Below are 18,966 nucleotides of genomic sequence, written 5' to 3'. Positions count from 1 at the left end.
AGCCACGAGGGGGGCTGGGGAGAGTGAGTGTTGGGGTACACAGCACTAGCTCCAGAGCTGGCCGCAACTGCTGGGCAGGGACACACAGTCCCAGCTCCAATCCCAGCCACAGTCAAGGGTGCAGAGCCCAAGCTATAGTCACAGGGGGGTGTTCACTGCTACAGCTGAAACTGCAGGACTGGGTGCACGGTCCTGGCTGTGGTCCTGGGAAGCTGTGGGGCAGAGGTGTAAGGCCCTGGCTATGGCTCCAGCCAAGGGTGCACTGAGGCAGCCATGGTGGAAGCCGTGGGGGGAGGGGGGCCCCACACAGTCCTGGCTCCAGTCCCAGGTGTGGGGCAGGGGAGCATAGCCTCAGCTCCAGCCACACTAGGAGAAGTGGGGGGGGGGGCGGCAGAGGGACACGGTCCCAGGTGAAGCAGAAGACGACACGGAAGTATGGTAAAGTCACAGAATCAGTGACTTCTGTGACCTCCGTGACTAAACTGTATCCTTACTGATGGTTCGTAAAACCTATAACAGGATGGCCTATATACAATGTTTCAGAATACATTAATATTTGCATTGGTGCTTTGCTGAAGTTTAGGACTAATGTATAAGTATTCTTTGTTGAAACTTTTGAAAATAATTAAAGGTGAGGTAATGCAAGTCTGGGATGCCAACTGCTGCTTGTTCCTGAAAGCCAATGAACTTTAATCCAGCAATCTACATGTGTGTGAACAAAATATATGCATGGATCCTTTTCTCTTCCCCAGGAGTTTTGAATCTTTTTGAGATAAGCCCATCTGCTGGTCAGAACATAAGATCCTTGAAAGAGTTGGTAGGGTCTTTTTCCCTAATATGTGCACAGTGGTGAGCACACTCTGGTCATCATGAACATTATAGTATTTTATTAAGGCATCCAAAGACTCCCAGCCTAAGCACCAAAAAACCTAAGTGTACTGTACAAACTGGATACAATTAACTTAGGCTTGAATAGAGACTGGGAGTGGATGAGTCATTACACAAAGTAAAACTATTTCCCCATGTTATTTCTCCCCCCCATACCACCCCACACTGTTCCTCAGATGTTCTTGTTAACTGCTGGAAATGGCCCACCTTGCTTGTCACCATGAAAGGTTTTCCTCCTCCCCCCATCCTGCTGGTGATGGCTCATCTTAAGTGATCACTCTCCTTACAGTGTGTATGATAAAACCCATTGTTTCATGTTCTCTGTGTGTGTATATCAATCTCCCCTCTGTATTTTCCACCAAATGCATCCGATGAAGTGAGCTGTAGCTCACGAAAGCTTATGCTCAAATAAATTTGTTAGTCTCTAATGTGCCACAAGTACTCCTTTTCTTTTTGCGAACACAGACTAACACGGCTGCTACTCTGAAACCTATACTTAACAGCTTAGCCTTTTTAAAATAATACATTAAATTACAGAGAAACTACAAGAAACCCTCAACAGACATGCATAACAAACACATATTTGATTTGATAAAGTAGCTTAATATTACAGCACTGCTTCCCCTTGCAAGATGTTCAAGGGGTAGAGAAAAAAAAGCAAATCTACACTGCCTGATAAGATAAAATGGAGAGGAGGGAGAAGGGAACTGACTCAGACACAACAGGTTCGGGAGGAGAGATTAAAAAGCTTGAAGATGTAAGTGGCAAGAAAACCCAAGAAATAGACAGTTTCATTTATTGTGCTGATTAAATCAGCCAAGGAAAAACTATAAACCCAAAATTATTCAAATCATGTCTAGGGGCTTGTCTATGCACATAGAGGTACCAAAAAAGAAACGGAGACTTGTGGCACCTTAGAGACTAACCAATTTATTTGAGCATATTCGGATGCATCTGATGAAGTGAGCTGTAGCTCACGAAAGCTTATGCTCAAATAAATTTGTTAGTCTCTAAGGTGCCACAAGTACTCCTTTTCTTTTTTGCGAATATAGACTAACACGGCTGCTACTCTGAAATCTATAGAGGTACCAGTTTAACTTATGGCATGATTTTAAACTGATTTAGTTAAACCAGTACACAAGATTGTGGGGATACTCTTATTTTGGTTTAAACCAGGTTTATTAAGGCTTAGTTTAAATTAGTTTAAGTTAAATTGGTGCAGCTTTTCTGTATAGAAAAGACCTTCGGTACAGGTTTAAGCTAAACCATAACAAGATAGCGTCTACCCATAGGTTTGCACCAGTTCAGCTAAACAGGTACAAATTTGACAAGGCCTAAGATAGAGACATTGAAGATAACCACTTGCAGTTTTCACATTTTTCCATCATTAAATATATATATAAACCTCAAAAGCTATATTTACAAAAACAGTACAATGCACTTAATTTGGAATCTTAATGCTATAAAAATCAAGGGAGTTCTTATAGACAATGTTATTTCTAGCAACTGCGTATGCAATCTCAATGACAGCAGAAAACTATTATTATGAGATGGAGAAATGAGGTGAAGTGATAAAGACTTCTTTTCTTCAGAGCTATGATTGAAGAACCATTTTGTTCCCCACACAGGGAAAAAAAAAAAATACTTTTAACATCCTTTGCTAAAACCCACAGCCTGAATCTCGCTGTTCTGACCTTGGTTTGAATGTGAATTCTGTTTCCCTCCTTCCACATATCTGTTTGCAGAGTTTGTCCTGGAAAGACTGGTTTTACAAAACGGACCTGCAAAAAGGGTTCAGATTGCCTTATTTATTTCTAAATAAAAACATTCAGCAGTAGTACTGATTTGCATGTAACCAAATATGCAATCTAGAGCATAAAATCAATTGAAATAGAAAAAACTGTTCAGAAAACATTGTCAAAGCAGATTATCTAACAATTAGGGTTGTCAAACGATTTAAAAAATTAATCGTGATTAATTGCGCTGTTAAACAATAACAGAATACCATTTATATAAATATTTTTGGATATTTTACACATTTTCAAATATATTGATTTCAATTACAACACAGAACACAAAGTGTACAGTGCTCACTTTATATTTACTTGTATTATAAATATTTGCACTATAAAAATAAAAGATAGTATTTTTCAATTCACTTAAGTACTGTAGTGCAATCTCTTTATCATGAAAGTTAAACTAAGAAATGTAAAACTATGTACAAAAAAGTATTACATTAAAAAATAAAACAATGTAAAACTTTAGAGCATACAAGTCCACTCAGTCCTACTTCTTGTTCAGACACTCGCTCAAACAACTTTGTTTACATTTACAGGAGATAATGCTGCCCACTTCTTGTTTACAATGTCACCTGAAAGTGAGAACAGGCATTCACATGGCACTGTTGTAGCCAGCACTGCAAGATATTTATGTGCCAGATGCGCTAAAGATTCATATGTCCCTTCATGCTTCAACCATCATTCCAGAGGACATGCATCATGCTGATGATGGGTTCTGTTTGATAATGATCCAAAGCAGTGCAGACCAACACATGTTCATTTTCATCGTCCGAGTCAGATGCCACCAGCAGAAGGTTGATTTTTTTTTTTGGTGGTTCTAGTTCTGTAGTTTCCACATTGGAGTGTTGCTTTTTTAAGACTTTGGAAAGCATGCTTTACACCCAGTCTCTCTCAGATTTTAGAAGGCACTTCAGATTCTGAAACCTTGGGTTGAGTGCTGTAGCTATCTTTAGAAACCTCAAATTGGTACCTTCTTTGAGTTTTGTCAAATCTTCAGTGAAAGTGTTCTTAAAACGAACAACATGCTGGGTCATCATCCAAGACTACAATAATACGAAATATATGGCAGAAAACGGGTAAAAAACAGAGCAGGAGACATACAATTCTCCCCCAAGGAGTTCAGTCACAAGTTTAATTAACGCATTATTTTTTTAACAAGCGTCTTCAGCATGGAAGCACGTACTCTGGAATGGTGGCCAAAGCATGAAGGGACATACTAATACTTAGCATATCTGGAACGTAAATACCTTGCAATGCTGGCTACAAAAGTGCCATGTTCTCTTCTTTCTGTTCTCACTTTCAGGTGACATTGTAAATACGAAGTGGGCAGCATTATCTCGCGTAAATGTAAACAAACTAGTTTCTCTTAGCGATTGGCTGAACAAGACGTAGGACTGAGTAGACTTGTAGGTTCTAAAGTTTTACATTGTTTTGTTTTTTTAAGTGCAGTGATGTAACAAAACAAATCTACATTTGTAAGTTGCACTTTCACAATAAAGAGATTGTACTATGGTACTTGTATGAGGTGAATTGAAAAATACTATTTCTTTTGTTTGTCATTTTTACAGTGCAAATATTTGTAATAAAAATAATATAAAGTGAGCACTTGTATTCTGTGTTGTAATTGAAATCAATATATTTGAAAAGATAGAAAAACATCCAAAATATTTAATAAATTTCAATTGGTATTCTATTGTTTAACAGTGCGATTAAACTGCGATTAATTTGTTTAATCACAATTAATTTTTTGAGTTAATTGCGTGAGTTAACTGCGATTAATCGACAGTCCTACTAGCAATATTTATAGAAACATACTAGCTACAACCATGAAAATATATAGAGTATTAAGTAAAAGCAAAATGAGTACTCTGTCATTGTGAAAGACTGATTTAATATAAGTTTGCACGGACAAATCTAAAGTCTGTTTCCACCTTAGGAAATGTAATGAACAGGAACTACTCCTTAATAGCTGAATAATCAAGGAAGAGAAATTAACTGCCAAGAACAGACCTTAATTGCCTTGAATCTGGTCACATCATTATTTGCAAAGTGCTTCAAAACATGCCTGGCAGCAAAACCAAATGAACACAGTCCATGCAGTATGGGTTTCTGAAATCCTGTTAAAAAAAAAAAGAACAATTTTTTGTTTTAATGTACGTTTTACTCTCCTTTTTTAAGGGTCTATATTTTTATATGCATCTTTATACTCAAATTATAGAAATGTAGGGCTGGAAGGGGCTTCCAAGTGTCATCAAGTCCAGTCCTCTATGGTGAGGGAGGCCCAAGTAAACCTAGACCAGCCCTGACAAGTGTCTGTCCAACCTGTTTTTAAAAAACTCCAATGATGAGGATTCCACAACCTCACTTGGAAGCCTTTTCCCTTATAGCTAGAAAGGTTTTCCTAATATCTAACCTAAATCTCCCTGGCTGCATATTAAAACCAATAATTCTTGTCATACTTCAGTGGACATGGAGAACAATTGATCACAGTCCTCTTTATCACAGCCCTTAACATATTGGAAGACTGGTTATCAGTCTTCTTTTCTCAAGAAAAAACATACCCAGTTTTTAAAACCTTTCCTCATAGGTCAGGTTTTCTAAACCTGTCACCATTTTTGTTGCTCTCCTCTGGACTCTCTCTAATTTGTTCACATCTTTCCTAAAGTGTGGCATCCAGAACTGGACAGAGTACTCCAGCTGAGGCTTCAACAGTGCCATGAAGAGCACGACAATTACTTCCCTGGTCTTACATTCAATGCTCCTGTTAATGCACCCCAGAACGGTATTAGCCTTTTTCGCAACTGCATCACATTTTTGACTCGTATTCAATCTGTAATCCACTATAACCCTCAGATGCTTTTCAGCAGTACTACTACCTAGCCACTTATTCCCCATTTTGCAGTAGCGCATTTGATTGGTCCTTCCTAAAGGAAATACTTTGCATTTGTCTTACTCAATTTCAACATGTTAATTTCAGATTCTTCAATTTGTCAAGGCTGTTTTGAATTCTAATCCTGTCGTCCAAAGTGCTTGTGATTCCTCCCAGCTTCAGGTCATCCACAGGTTTTATAAGCAAACTGTGCACTCCATTATCCAAGTCATTAACAAAAATATTGAATAGTACCGGACCCAGGACTGAGTCCTGTGGAACACCGATTGATATACCCTCCGAGTTCAATGTGAACCATTGATAACTATTCTTTGAGTAAGATCTCTCTAGCATTTGTGCACCCACCTTATAGTAATTTCATCTAGACTACATTTCCCTAGTTTGCTTATGAGAATATCCTGTAGTACTGTGTCAAAAGCCTTACTAAAAATCAAGATTTATCACATCTACTGCTTCCCCATTCTCCACTAGGCAAGAAACTCTGTCAAAGTAGTAAATTAAGTTGGTTTGCCATGATTTGTTCTTGACAAATCCATGCTGGCTTTTCCTTATAATCATGTTATCCCTAGGTGCTTACCAATTTATAGTTTAATAATTTGTTCCAGTATTTTTCCAGGTATTGAAGTTAGGCTGACTGCTCTATAATTTCCTGGCTCCTCTTTGTTCCCTTTTCATAGATATATATTAGATTTGCCCTTTTCCAGTCCTCTGGGACCTTACTCATCCTCCATGAGTTCTTGAATTGCTAACAATTCCAAGATTGCATCAGCTAATTCCCTATGTACCCCAGGATGAATGTCATGGGGCCCTGGCAATTTGAATACAACTTTAACTCAACAGATTAAATAAAATTTATATATATTTCCCTATTTTGGCTTTCATTCCTTCCACTTGTTGTTAATATTTATTAATATTAGTTCACATTAAATGAGACATAGAAATAGAGAGTTGGAGAGCATCCCATTGAAATAGCCTTTGTTATAATTTATTATTTATATTACAGTAACACAAGTTCCAATCAGAACTGCGGCCTATTATGGTAGATGCTACGCAAGACACAGAAGTAGACACGATTCCTGTCCTGAAGAGCTACAATCTATGAAAGCAAGGAGACATTCAAATATAGAATATTTTTCGTAATGAATATACAGCTTCTATGATTATATACATATATTTAAATATGAATGGAGATTATAGGTGGGGCTAGTTACGCTCCCTATTGAGGTTGCCTAGCACTTCCCATTATAAGAGGCTGTTTTCAGGTGCTTACAACTTTACCAACTTTAATAGTTTGGGCTGAAATTCTCTATGCTGGACGTCTGCCTCAAAATGAATTTTTTAGGGAAATTTCTGCCAAAACAGTTCAGCCATTTTAAGAACAAGATTAGGGAAAAATATGATCTTTTATCTACATTTAAAAAACACTGATAACCTTTTTTGGAACAGAAACTAGCGGCCCTACATGCTAGGGTTGTCAACTTTCTAATCACACAAAACCGAACACCCTCGCCTCATCCCTGAGGCCACGCCTCCCCACTCACTACATTCCCCCTCCCTCGGTGGCTTGCTCTACCCCACCCTCACTCACTTTCACTGGGCTGAAGCAGGGGTTTGGGATGCGGAAAGGGGTATGGGCTCTGGGATGGGGGATGAGGGGTTTGAAATGTAGGAGGGGGCTCCAGGCTGGGGGAGTGGGGCTGATGGATTCATCATGTGGGAGAGGGCTGCAGGTTAAGACAGGGAGTTGGGGTGTGGGAAGGGGTGAGGGCTCTGGACTGGGGGTTCAGTCTCTGTGGTGGGGCCGGGGATGCAGGGTTTGCGGTGCAGGCAGAGGCTCCAGGCTGGAGCCAAGGGATTCAGAGTGCATGGGGGACTGCAGGAGGAGGTGAGGGCTCTGGGGTGGGGCTGTAAGGCGAGATTTTAGCAAACCAGTAAAGTGCCTAAAACCACTATTGTTTATTGCTAATAGTAGTCAAGTTAGCAGGCCACTCTGTCTTATTGCTAAAAGTAGCTAAGTCAGCAGGTTGTAAATTGGTCATGCAGCAGCCTCAGCATAACCAAGGCAGGAGAGGAGGGGGTTTTGGGTGCCACAGACAGGGCAACGTGACCTCGAGTCCTTTCTGCTAAGAAAGGAAATTGCTGATCTATTATTTTAGAAAAACAGGAAGGCTGTCTATATGTGCCACCAGGAATGTTTGTCAGGGCTCCAGGACATGGACACACAGGAAAAAAACGTAATTGGTAAATTGATGACCATAAGAAAATCTCTTGCTTGATCTTTAAAAACTGCTTGCTTAGCAAGTTTTCTTTAAGGGATATGTCATTGTTATTCGTGTATAAATAAGGGGGAAAAGTTTCAGGTAACCGGACTTCTCAGAAGGGGCTCTTCAGGGACACTCCCTCTGGATGCATATTGCGGTCTCCAACGGAAACTTGGTCAGTGGAAGCCTGTCACGGTGCCACTCGAAGGCCACATTCAGCTTCGGTAATTATCGAGCGTTGGAGGTGTTTTACTAACCTGTTGTGGAGGTGTATAAGTGCTTGAGACTAAAGTAAAGTTTAGCTTTAAGTGAAAGCACTCTTGTGTTGTCCTGTTTGTGCCAGCTGTCTATTGGTTGGATGGCCGTGTCTCCCTTGATTTATTTCCTGATGCCACCTCGCACAAAGTAAAAGTTACCAAGAGCTTTGGGCTGAAAAAAACCCAGGAAACAGGGCCGGGAATGTGGTTTTCAGGGTTTGGGAGAGGGCTTTGGGCTGGGGCTCAGGGTTGGGTGCGGGGTGTGTGAGAAGGCTCTGGGCTGGGCTCAGCGATGAGGGTTTTGGGGTGCAGAAGGGGCTCCAGGTTTGGGGGGGCTGAGGGCTAGGGCTCAAGCTTGGTGCACGGGATTACCTCACGCAGCTCCCAGGCAGCAGCGCAGCGGGGGGGCAGCTAAGCCTGCCTGTCCTGACACGGCGTTGCACATGTGCCAGAAGCGGGCAGCAGGTCCAATGCAAGTAGGTGGGGCTGGGGGCAGGAGACTCTGTGCACACTGTTCTTGCCCATAGGCACCGCTCCCCCCAACTCCCATTGGCCTAGGAGCCGGACCTGCTGGCCACTTCCAGGGCGCAGCGCGGTGCCCCAAGACAGGTAGGGACTAGCCTGCCGTAGCGCCGCAGCACTGCTGTCCAGACCTTTAACGGTCCGGTAAGCAGTGCTGACCGGAGCCACTAGGGTCCCTTTTTGACCGGGTATCAGAACTTGGTCACTCTACTAGGCGCTGGAATAAGGATCTGAAAATTGGCAGAGGATTGTAGTCTGTCAGCAATGTGAATTTTGCCATTCCTCTGAAAATCCACCCAAATGTGGCCAAGTAATAAGTCTGAAAAAATGGCAGTTCATGCATACTTGGTACTGACTAGCTAGAGTTTAACAGCTAAAATCTCTGAAGAATATATCCCCACCGAGCACGCTCGAGACACTCACAGCAACAGGACTGTGCATGCATGCATGAAGACCACAACTGAGCATGCTCCTTTCTAGGTCAGGAACTCAGGGGCAAAGCTGCACTTCCCCTGTAATGGCTGCTCCAGGTTGTGGGGGAGAGGCATGCACCAGGTACAGGACTTAAGAGCAGGGACTTTGTCTCTTCTGCACTCTCAGTGTATTCCTGGCATCCAGGGAGTGTAGAGGAGGAAGCCATCTGATTCATATGAAGAGGGGACAAAAGCTGGACATGGGAAGAAAGAAAAAAGTGAATTGGAACACGGAGTCTGGTAAGACTAGACTGGAGGTTTTATGGGAGAAGAGAGAGAAAAACTGATTGGGAATGGCTAGGCAAGGAGCCTGGGACTGGCTAGGCAAGGAAGACTGGTAGCTAGGAGATGGGACTGCTTGGGCAAGGACACTGGGACAGGGAACCAGTGAGAAATGGCAGGGGAGGGAGGAGGAACACTGACATCAGACAAGGAGCTAGAGAGAGGGGGCAGACTGGGACTGGTTGGACAAGGACCCAGGACTAGGAACTGCGGGGCAGAGAAATGGAGACATATTTGACAAGGAGCTGGGGTTCAACTGAGGAAATGGGACTGGCTGGGCAAAGACACTGAGACAGAGAGACAAGGAAAGAGCGGGGGGAAACTGAGATTGGACGAGAAGCCTGGGAAAGAAGACTAGGACTGTAAGCCAGTGGCCTGGAGGGAGGAGGGAGGAGAGAAAGATCAGATGAGGAGTCTGGGATGGAGACTAGGACTGGCAGGGCAAGAAGACTGGGAATGAGATGAGAAGCCTGAAGAATGGACACTGGGAATAGGCAAGGAGAATGGAATTGGGACAAGAAGCCCAGGTAACCTTTATTCTGGCATTTCCTAACTTGACTTTATTGCTTGACTTTGCAACCTTAATAATGTTCTTTTAATGTAATTTTGTGTGTGTGTCTGTCTGTCTGTAATATACACCATACACATACCCACCCCTCAGCTTAGTTACTGTACATTGGCACATATGTTGGCATCACAGCAGAAATGGGTACAATACCAGTACGAAGAGAACAATCAAGTCTGTGTATGTGCGTCCTTTACACCAAACATAAATAGCATTATCTTCTAGCTCTCTTACTGCCTACCAAAAATTGGCCTGAATGAAATGCAACTGGTTAAAGCTGAATCCAAGAAAGACAAAGGTGATACTGGTAGGATGAGAGACGCACTTCAAAGAACCTGCCTCCTTCAAAACATTGAGGGCATCAGCCCCCAGACTGTTGTCAGTTTGAAGCCTTGGGGTCTCTTTTGGATTTCTCAGTGCTAATAGCTACACAAATAGCCATGTAACAAAGAGACACCAGTTTCATCTACATGGTCAGAAGAAGCAGCCTATCCTATCCCAGAAGCAGCCTATCCCATCCTGGCCACTATGGATGTAAAAGCCCTCTAAACCAACATTCCACACAAAGATGGATGACAAGCTAACAGGAACAGTATCCTCGATACTGTCACAGCAAACCTGGTGGCTGACCTTTGTGATTTTGTCTTCACCCACAACTATTTCACATTTTGGGACAATATATACCTTCAAATCAGCGGCACTTCTATGGATACCCACATGGCCCCACAGTATGACAACATTTTTAGGCTGACTTAGAACAATGCTTCCTAAGCTCTCGTCCCCTAACGCCCCTACTCCACTTGTGCTACATTGATGACATCATCATCTGGAACCATGGAAAAGAAGCCCTTGAGGAATTCCACCATGATTTCAACAATTTCCATCCCACCATCAATCTCAGCCTTGACTAATCCACATAAGCAGTCCATTTCCTGGACACTACTGTGCTAATAAGCAATGGTCACATAAACACCACCCTATATTGAAAACCTACTAACCACTATACTTACCTACATGCCTCCAGCTTCCATCCAGGACACACCACATGATCCATTGTCTACAGGTGGAAGACAATGTAGACAAAGCCAAGCTCTAGGATACAACTGAATTTTCTCCAATTCCTCAGACAGAGATAAACACCTACAAGACCTCTATCAAGCATTCTTAAAACTACAATGCCCACATGCTGAAGTGTAAAAACAGACTGACAGAGCCAGAAGAGTACCCAGAAGTCACCTATTGCAGGACAGGCCCGACAAAGAAAATAACAGAACACCATTAGCTACCACCTTCAGCCCCCAACTAAAACCTCTCCAGCGCATCATCAAAAATTTACAACCTATCCTGAAAAATGGTCCCTCACTCTCACAGATCTTGGGAGACAGACCAGTCCTCATTTACAGACAGCCCCCCAACCTGAAGCAAATACTCTCCAGCAACCACACACCACACAACAAAAACACTAACCCAGGAACCTATCCTTGCAACAAAGCCTGATGCCAACTCTATCCACGTATTTATTCAAGTGACACCATCATAGGACCTAATCACATTAGCCACACCATCAGGGGTTCGTTCACCTGCACATCTACCAATGTGATATGTGCCATCATGTGGCAGCAGTGCCCCTCTGCCATGTACATTGGCCAAACTGGACAGTCTCTACACAAAAGAATACATGGACACAAATCTAACATCAGTAATCATAACATTCAAAAACCAGAAGGAGAACACTTCAACCTCTCTGATCATTCAGTAACAGACTTAAAGGTGGCAATTTTGCAACAGAAAAGCTTCAAAAACAGACTCCAATGAGAAACTGCTGAGCTTGAATTAATATGCAAACTAGATACCATTAACTTGGGTTTGAATAGAGACTGGGAGTGGCTGGGTCATTACACATATCTATTGAATCTATTTCCCCATGTTAAGTATCCTCACACCTTCTTGTCAACTGTCTAAATGGGCCATCTTGATTATCACTACAAAAGTTTGTCTCCTGCTGATAATAGCTTATCTTAATTAATTAGCCTCTTACAGTTGGTATGGCTACTTCCACTTTTTCATGTTGTGTGTGTACACACACACACTCACTCTTCCACCTTTTCATGTTCTGTGTGTGTGTGTGTGTATATATAATCTTCTTACTATATGTTCCATTTTATGCATCCGATGAAGTGGGCTGTAGCCCACGAAAGCTTATGCTCAAATAAATTTGTTAGTCTCTAAGGTGCCACAAGTACTCCTGTTCTTTTTGCAGATACAGACTAACATGGCGGCTACTCTGAAACCTATCCTATTAGACACTGATTTTGACCTTTAGGCTTGATCATCACAACTCATACTTGCAAGGAGACTGGGAGTGGGAGCCAGTGTGGCAAACAGAGGGAGGAATGAAGTTCCATATCCTGAAAACACTCCAGCTGGTACAAAAGGCAGAAGCCTGTTTGCTTAGTGATACAGGTTAGTGTGAACCTTGATGCTTCTCTCTCTAAACTGACTCCCCACTCAAGTGTCCAATTTGAGGTCTTGGCCCTGCAATACATAATCATAACCTCCCATGCCAGCAATGTTGTACTGGAACAGTGAATCAGTCATTCAATATGAGGCAGCTCATAGGTGCAGGATACAGAACTTTCACAAGAGCTGAACTTAAACTGTGGAACTCATTTATACAAGAGAAACCACTTTCATTTCTTCAGTTTTGCTTCCCTTCATTGCTTTCTTCACAAACACACCAATCCTAACAAGCACTCAATAACCTACAAACCAATCAAGCTATTTCTCCTACAGACTAGAATATAAGTGAGGAAGCATGAGAGATCAGTATTATTTCAATTTTTGAATACTTGGGAGTTGCCCAGATGGTACCGTTACGGGCACCACACAAGTGCATACATATTATATAAAAATACCTCTTATTGTGACAAATATTGTGACAATATTTGTGAGTTTCAAATTCATTATCCTCAAATGCCTAAGCACATAAGCTTAACATTTGCCTTCTGTATGCATTTGTGAAAGAAAAACTTGATCATTTAAAGTGCTCATGGAAAGCTAAAACAAAAAGGATGTGAGCTTGTCCAAAGCAAATTCACTGTAAAATTTAAGAGAATGCTTGTTGAAATTCTGTTCAGGTATTTGTTCCATACATTTCTATTTAATTTACACACATGTGTAAGGAACTGACCTAGTCCTTGTCTCAAATGCAATGTGGCTGTTCTTTAGGTTCTGTCAAATGAACAGATTTTCTCAGCTTCCATGTTAATTTGGCTTTTCAAAAGACTACTTGCACTATGTGCAACTCTGAGTTTGTGGCAGCAAAGGAGTGGAATAGCAAGAGATGTCAAGAGTAACAAGAAGGGTTTCTTCAGGTATGTTGGCAACAAGAAGAAAGCCAAGGAAAGTGTGGGCCCCTTACTGAATGAGGGAGGCAAGCTAGTGACAGAGGATGTGGAAAAAGCTAATGTACTCAATGCTTTTTTTGCCTCTGTTTTCACTAACAAGGTCAGCTCCCAGACTGCTGTGTTGGGCAACACAAAATGGGGAAGAGATGGCCAGCCCTCTGTAGAGATAGAGGTGGTTAGGGACTATTTAGAAAAGCTGGACGTGCACAAGTCCATGGGGCCGGACGAATTGCATCCGAGAGTGCTGAAGGAATTGGCGGCTGTGATTGCAGAGCCCTTGGCCATTATCTTTGAAAACTCGTGGCGAACGGGGGAAGTCCCGGATGACTGGAAAAAGGCTAATGTAGTGCCCATCTTTAAAAAAGGGAAGAAGGAGGATCCTGGGAACTACAGGCCGGTCAGCCTCACCTCAGTCCCTGGAAAAATCATGGAGCAGGTCCTCAAAGAATCAATCCTGAAGCACTTAGAGGAGAGGAAAGTGATCAGGAACAGTCAGCATGGATTCACCAAGGGAAGGTCATGCCTGACTAATCTAATCGCCTTTTATGATGAGATTACTGGTTCTGTGGATGAAGGGAAAGCAGTGGATGTATTGTTTCTTGACTTTAGCAAAGCTTTTGACACGGTCTCCCACAGCATTCTTGTCAGCAAGTTAAGGAAGTATGGGCCGGATGAATGCACTATAAGGTGGGTAGAAAGCTGGCTAGATTGTCGGGCTCAACGGGTAGTGATCAATGGCTCCATGTCTAGTTGGCAGCCGGTGTCAAGTGGAGTGCCCCAGGGGTCGGTCCTGGGGCCCGTTTTGTTCAATATCTTCATAAATGATCTGGAGGATGGTGTGGATTGCACTCTCAGCAAATTTGCGGATGATACTAAACTGGGAGGAGTGGTAGATACGCTGGAGGGGAGGGATAGGATACAGAAGGACCTAGACAAATTGGAGGATTGGGCCAAAAGAAATCTAATGAGGTTCAATAAGGATAAGTGCAGGGTCCTGCACTTAGGATGGAAGAATCCAATGCACCGCTACAGACTAGGGACCGAATGGCTCGGCAGCAGTTCTGCGGAAAAGGACCTAGGGGTGACAGTGGACGAGAAGCTGGATATGAGTCAGCAGTGTGCCCTTGTTGCCAAGAAGGCCAATGGCATTTTGGGATGTATAAGTAGGGGCATAGCGAGCAGATCGAGGGACGTGATCGTTCCCCTCTATTCGACACTGGTGAGGCCTCATCTGGAGTACTGTGTCCAGTTTTGGGCCCCACACTACAGGAAGGATGTGGATAAATTGGAAAGAGTACAACGAAGGGCAACAAAATGATTAGGGGTCTAGAGCACATGACTTATGAGGAGAGGCTGAGGGAGCTGGGATTGTTTAGTCTGCAGAAGAGAAGAATGAGGGGGGATTTGATAGCTGCTTTCAACTACCTGAAAGGGGGTTTCAAAGAGGATGGCTCTAGACTGTTCTCAATGGTAGCAGATGACAGAACGAGGAGTAATGGTCTCAAGTTGCAATGGGGGAGGTTTAGATTGGATATTAGGAAAAACTTTTTCACTAAGAGGGTGGTGAAACACTGGAATGCGTTACCTAGGGAGGTGGTAGAATCTCCTTCCTTAGAGGTTTTTAAGGTCAGGCTCGACAAAGCCCTGGCTGGGATGATTTAACTGGGACTTGGTCCTGCTTTGAGCAGGGGGTTGGACTAGATGACCTTCTGGGGTCCCTTCCAACCCTGATATTCTATGATTCTATGATTCTTTTGTAAGAATGTTTTCTTAATATTGGGCCCTCAACATGTTAACATAGGCTATTACTCACAGAGAAAACAGTCTCTCCCCAAGGCCACTCTGAGTGGAACTGTAGGATTCTATTTAAATATCCAACCTGCATTATCATCAGCTGCTGAGCAACACAAACCCCACAATTAAGTGGATCAGTACAATCTTTTCATGGACTGTAGTGAAATTTAATAAACAAATAATAAAGTAATAAAGGTAAACTACCAACAATCAGTGCAGTGCTGTACAAAACACAATAATAAAAGTCCTTGCCCCCTGAGACACTTATTGTCTAAAAGTGAGACATGGCTATAGCAAGATGCACAGGGAGACTCAGAGTTAACTTAAGTGTCTCCTTTTTTCGTTGTTGAGGTGGAGAGAATACTAACATGCACTAGTGTTTTTGAAAGCAGCAAGTCTTTAGGAGGGATCTGAATTGAGGAGAATGAGGAGAGGCTGGGAATGTGGTGTATTAACACTGGGAGGGATTACAGGACTCTTGTGCTAATATGTCTCAATATCCATGCAAATATTATTTTAGAGAGAGACAGGAAGGGAGGGGGCCTTGTACACACTACCACTTAGGTCAGTATAATTTATGTCGCTCAGGGGTGTGAATAAGCCACCCCCTGACTCAAACTCTTATCTCTTTGAGCAAAGGCACTGCTGTGCTACCAGTAAGGTGTTTGTAAAAACTCACTTCTTAGGTAATTAGATTACATTGCATCCCAGGCAATATCATCAACAAATAACTCCTGGTATTACTTAGTTTGGCATGCCAAATTCTCAAGCTGACCAGCTCTATGGGATAATGGCAGTTCTCTGAACAGTTTTGTAGACGTGACTTCAAAAGGGTATCACATCAACTTTTTGAACTAGGACGGTAAACTGCAGATTACAGACTTTAAATTAAGAGGAAACTTGGGAGAGTGGCAGAATGGGATGCAAGGGAATTCCAGCAGAAAGATGGAAGACCAGCTTTCCTTCAGGGGGAAAAAAAAAAAAAAGATTTTACATAAACTGTAACCAAAAGCAGCAATGCTTAAAAAAAAAAAAATGAGGTGCTACACATTAAATGTTCCCTTTGTTAGTCAAAATAATGTTAAGCTTTAAGAGGAGACATTAAAAAGGTTTCAGAGTAGCAGCCATGTTAGTCTGTATTCGCAAAAAGAAAAGGAGTACTTGTGGCACCTTAGAGACTAACAAATTTATTAGAGCATAAGCTTTCGCTCTAATAAATTTGTTAGTCTCTAAGGTGCCACAAGTACTCCTTTTCTTTTTATTAAAAAGGTTGTGGGTGTGTTTTGTTTTGTTTTTTTTAACAAAATCCCTCAAATGTGTTGACTAAATGACAAACTTAAAAATATTATTTTCACCTAATACTAAATCATTCCCAACCCTAGCACTATTTAAAAAAAAAAAAAAAAGAAAAAAAGAATAGTGTTCCTCAAAGCTCACCTCCCAGAGCAGCAAAACCAGGATCAACGTGTAAAGGATTCCAATCCCCACTGAGCCTATACAAGGCAGCCTGTGGAAACAGAAAACCAAAATTGGAAAATTAGTCTGGGTTGGTAAAAAATGTAGCCACAAGCCACATGCAACCTGTGATTGTGGGAGGAATTCATCACAATCTGTTTAGCTGGTGTTCTGATACTGAAATCTATAACAAGGAAAAATATAAATTACATGTTTTATGCTATTTTCAATACCTGCCACTGTACAGAAAAAACTGCCGAAGATGCAGGGAAGAGTGCCAAGAACTGCATCTGGACTTGGTACGTCACTGAATAGTATCGGCTAAGAAAGTAAATAACTCTTCCTTGAGATTAAATATATGGGGAAGCATTCTGCCTCGAGATAGCCATTTCACCTCTGTATTCATGAGGAAGGAATGGTGCTCTGTATCCACTTCCTTACAAAGTGCAGCAAAACACCTGGAGTTTGTTGCTCTGGATCTAATAAAATGAATGAGTGTTACCGCTGTGTTCAGAACACTGTGAAGACCTGGTTCAATATATTTTACAGCAAGCGGCTCTCAGTGTAAAAACAAACAGTGTGCCCAAATAGCATAAACACCAGAATGCTTTCCAGTCATTGCTGAAGCTCCATCAGTGCAGACCTTGATGCAATTAGTCCAGCTAATCTGCTAACTTGCAAAACAAAAAGCCTTCCTTTATTTCCTTATTCCACATTCCACACATACCAAACATAGGCAAGTAAATGGGACATTTATGAAATGCCTGTGGACTCCGCTAATTGAATAGCAAATTCATTGACACTCAGCTGATCAATACATTGTGAAACTATGTCTTCTGACATAGTGATCCATCATTTGACAGTCATTTGGTATTTTTGTCAGTACCTTGGCCGCCTTCTACCCAAACACTTCATTATTTCAATAACACATGGCATTATCGAAGTCCCAGCAATCGTATGTGATTTTTTTGTTTGAACAATTTTATGCGCCACTATGTAGGATGACCTTAAAAGCTTTTATTCCACAGTAGTTGTGAATTTCATTACTCCTTTAGAATCAAGCAGTTCCTTGGCCTTTCGCTCAAAAAATGAACGATGCTTATCCTTATGCATGTCATGCTTTGTAATTAAGTGTCTCTATAATTGGGAGGGTTTCAAACATTCATTGGTCACTACTTGTGCACAAATTACACACTGTGGTTGAGGTACATCTCCACTTCCAGAACAAATAAAACTGAAGTTCAAATAGTTGTCTTCATATTTCCTAAATTTTGCAAGGTTAATATGTTTAATGTTTCTTTATGTTTCTTACTCTCATCACCTCCTTGGTCTTCTTCACCCCTTACGGTGGTTTAACTTGTTGAAGGAAATTTGGTATCATTGCTCCATGGGTTTTGTTATTTTCACAGAATATCAGGATTGGAAGGGACCTCAGGAGGTCATCTAGTCCAACCCCCTGCTCAATCCCCAACGAAATCAAGCTGATGGTCGAATTCAATTTGAAGCTGATAGTCGAATTCAAAATGTATCCATATCTGATATATAGTGTTTATGATTACAAACAGTTTTCCCTGTGCCGTGTAACTTGTCCAACTCCCGCTGAAACAGCGCCTTTACATCCTGTGATAAATAAAGGGGGGAGGATAGCCCCCTTTTATGGAAACCCAGCCAGCCAGTTAGCTATAAAATCCCTCTTAGTAACCGTTCTCTACTTCCTTTACCTGTAAGGGGTTAAAAGTCTCACTGCTATGCATAGGTAAAAGGAAGTGAGTGGGCACCTGACCAAAAAAGCCAATGGGAAGGCTAGAACTTTTTAAAATTGGGAAAAAACTTCCCCTGTGTTTGTCTGTGGTTGTTCTCCCGGGGAGAAGGGGACAGGGCAGCAGTTATGTTGTAAGAAGCTTGGGCCAGGTATGAAAACCCATCAGTATCATACCTAGAAACTACTCATTTGAAACCCCAGATATGTAAGTAGATCAGGAAATGTCTAGGAAGATGCGATTAGGTTTATCTCTTATTTCTTTATGGCTTGTGGATTCCTGTGTGCTAACCCTAGGTGTTTTTTGTTTTCCTTGTAACCTTTAAGCTGGACCTCAAGAAAGCTGTTCTTGATGCTTAATTCTTGTAGATATTTTTTTAAAATCTAGCAAATGCCCAAGTTCCCAGATGTATTTTCTTTCTCTCTTTTTTTTAATTAAAAAAAATTACCTTTTTTATGAACAGAATTGGATTTTTGTGTCTTAAGAGGTTTGTGCACATGTTGTTTAATTAGCTGGTGGCAAAAACTGATTTCTCCCCCCCCCTTAGCTCTTCCCTGGAGCGGGGGTGAAAGGGCTTCAGGGTACCCCACAGGAAGGAATTCCCAAGTTTGCT

At 41.9% G+C, this 18,966-nt stretch overlaps 1 protein-coding gene across 3 annotated transcripts in view; it reads right to left on the bottom strand.

Annotated features, from left to right (window-relative positions):
• HSD17B4 (hydroxysteroid 17-beta dehydrogenase 4) overlaps nt 1–18,966 on the bottom strand; it is a 128,467-nt gene that overhangs the window by 31,191 nt on the left and 78,310 nt on the right. For all 3 annotated transcript variants that reach the window (XM_038401855.2, XM_043514936.1, XM_043514937.1), the window contains 3 exons: nt 16,576–16,645; nt 4,698–4,804; nt 2,583–2,669 (listed from right to left, as the gene is read on the bottom strand). In XM_038401855.2, coding sequence (XP_038257783.2) covers nt 2,583–2,669; nt 4,698–4,804; nt 16,576–16,645 — 264 coding nt within the window. The remainder of the gene's footprint in view (nt 1–2,582; nt 2,670–4,697; nt 4,805–16,575; nt 16,646–18,966) is intronic.

This window comes from Dermochelys coriacea, chromosome 5, assembly GCF_009764565.3.
Source record: "Dermochelys coriacea isolate rDerCor1 chromosome 5, rDerCor1.pri.v4, whole genome shotgun sequence".
Taxonomy (NCBI): Eukaryota; Metazoa; Chordata; order Testudines; family Dermochelyidae; genus Dermochelys; species Dermochelys coriacea.
This window is presented reverse-complemented; position numbering and strand designations above follow the sequence as displayed.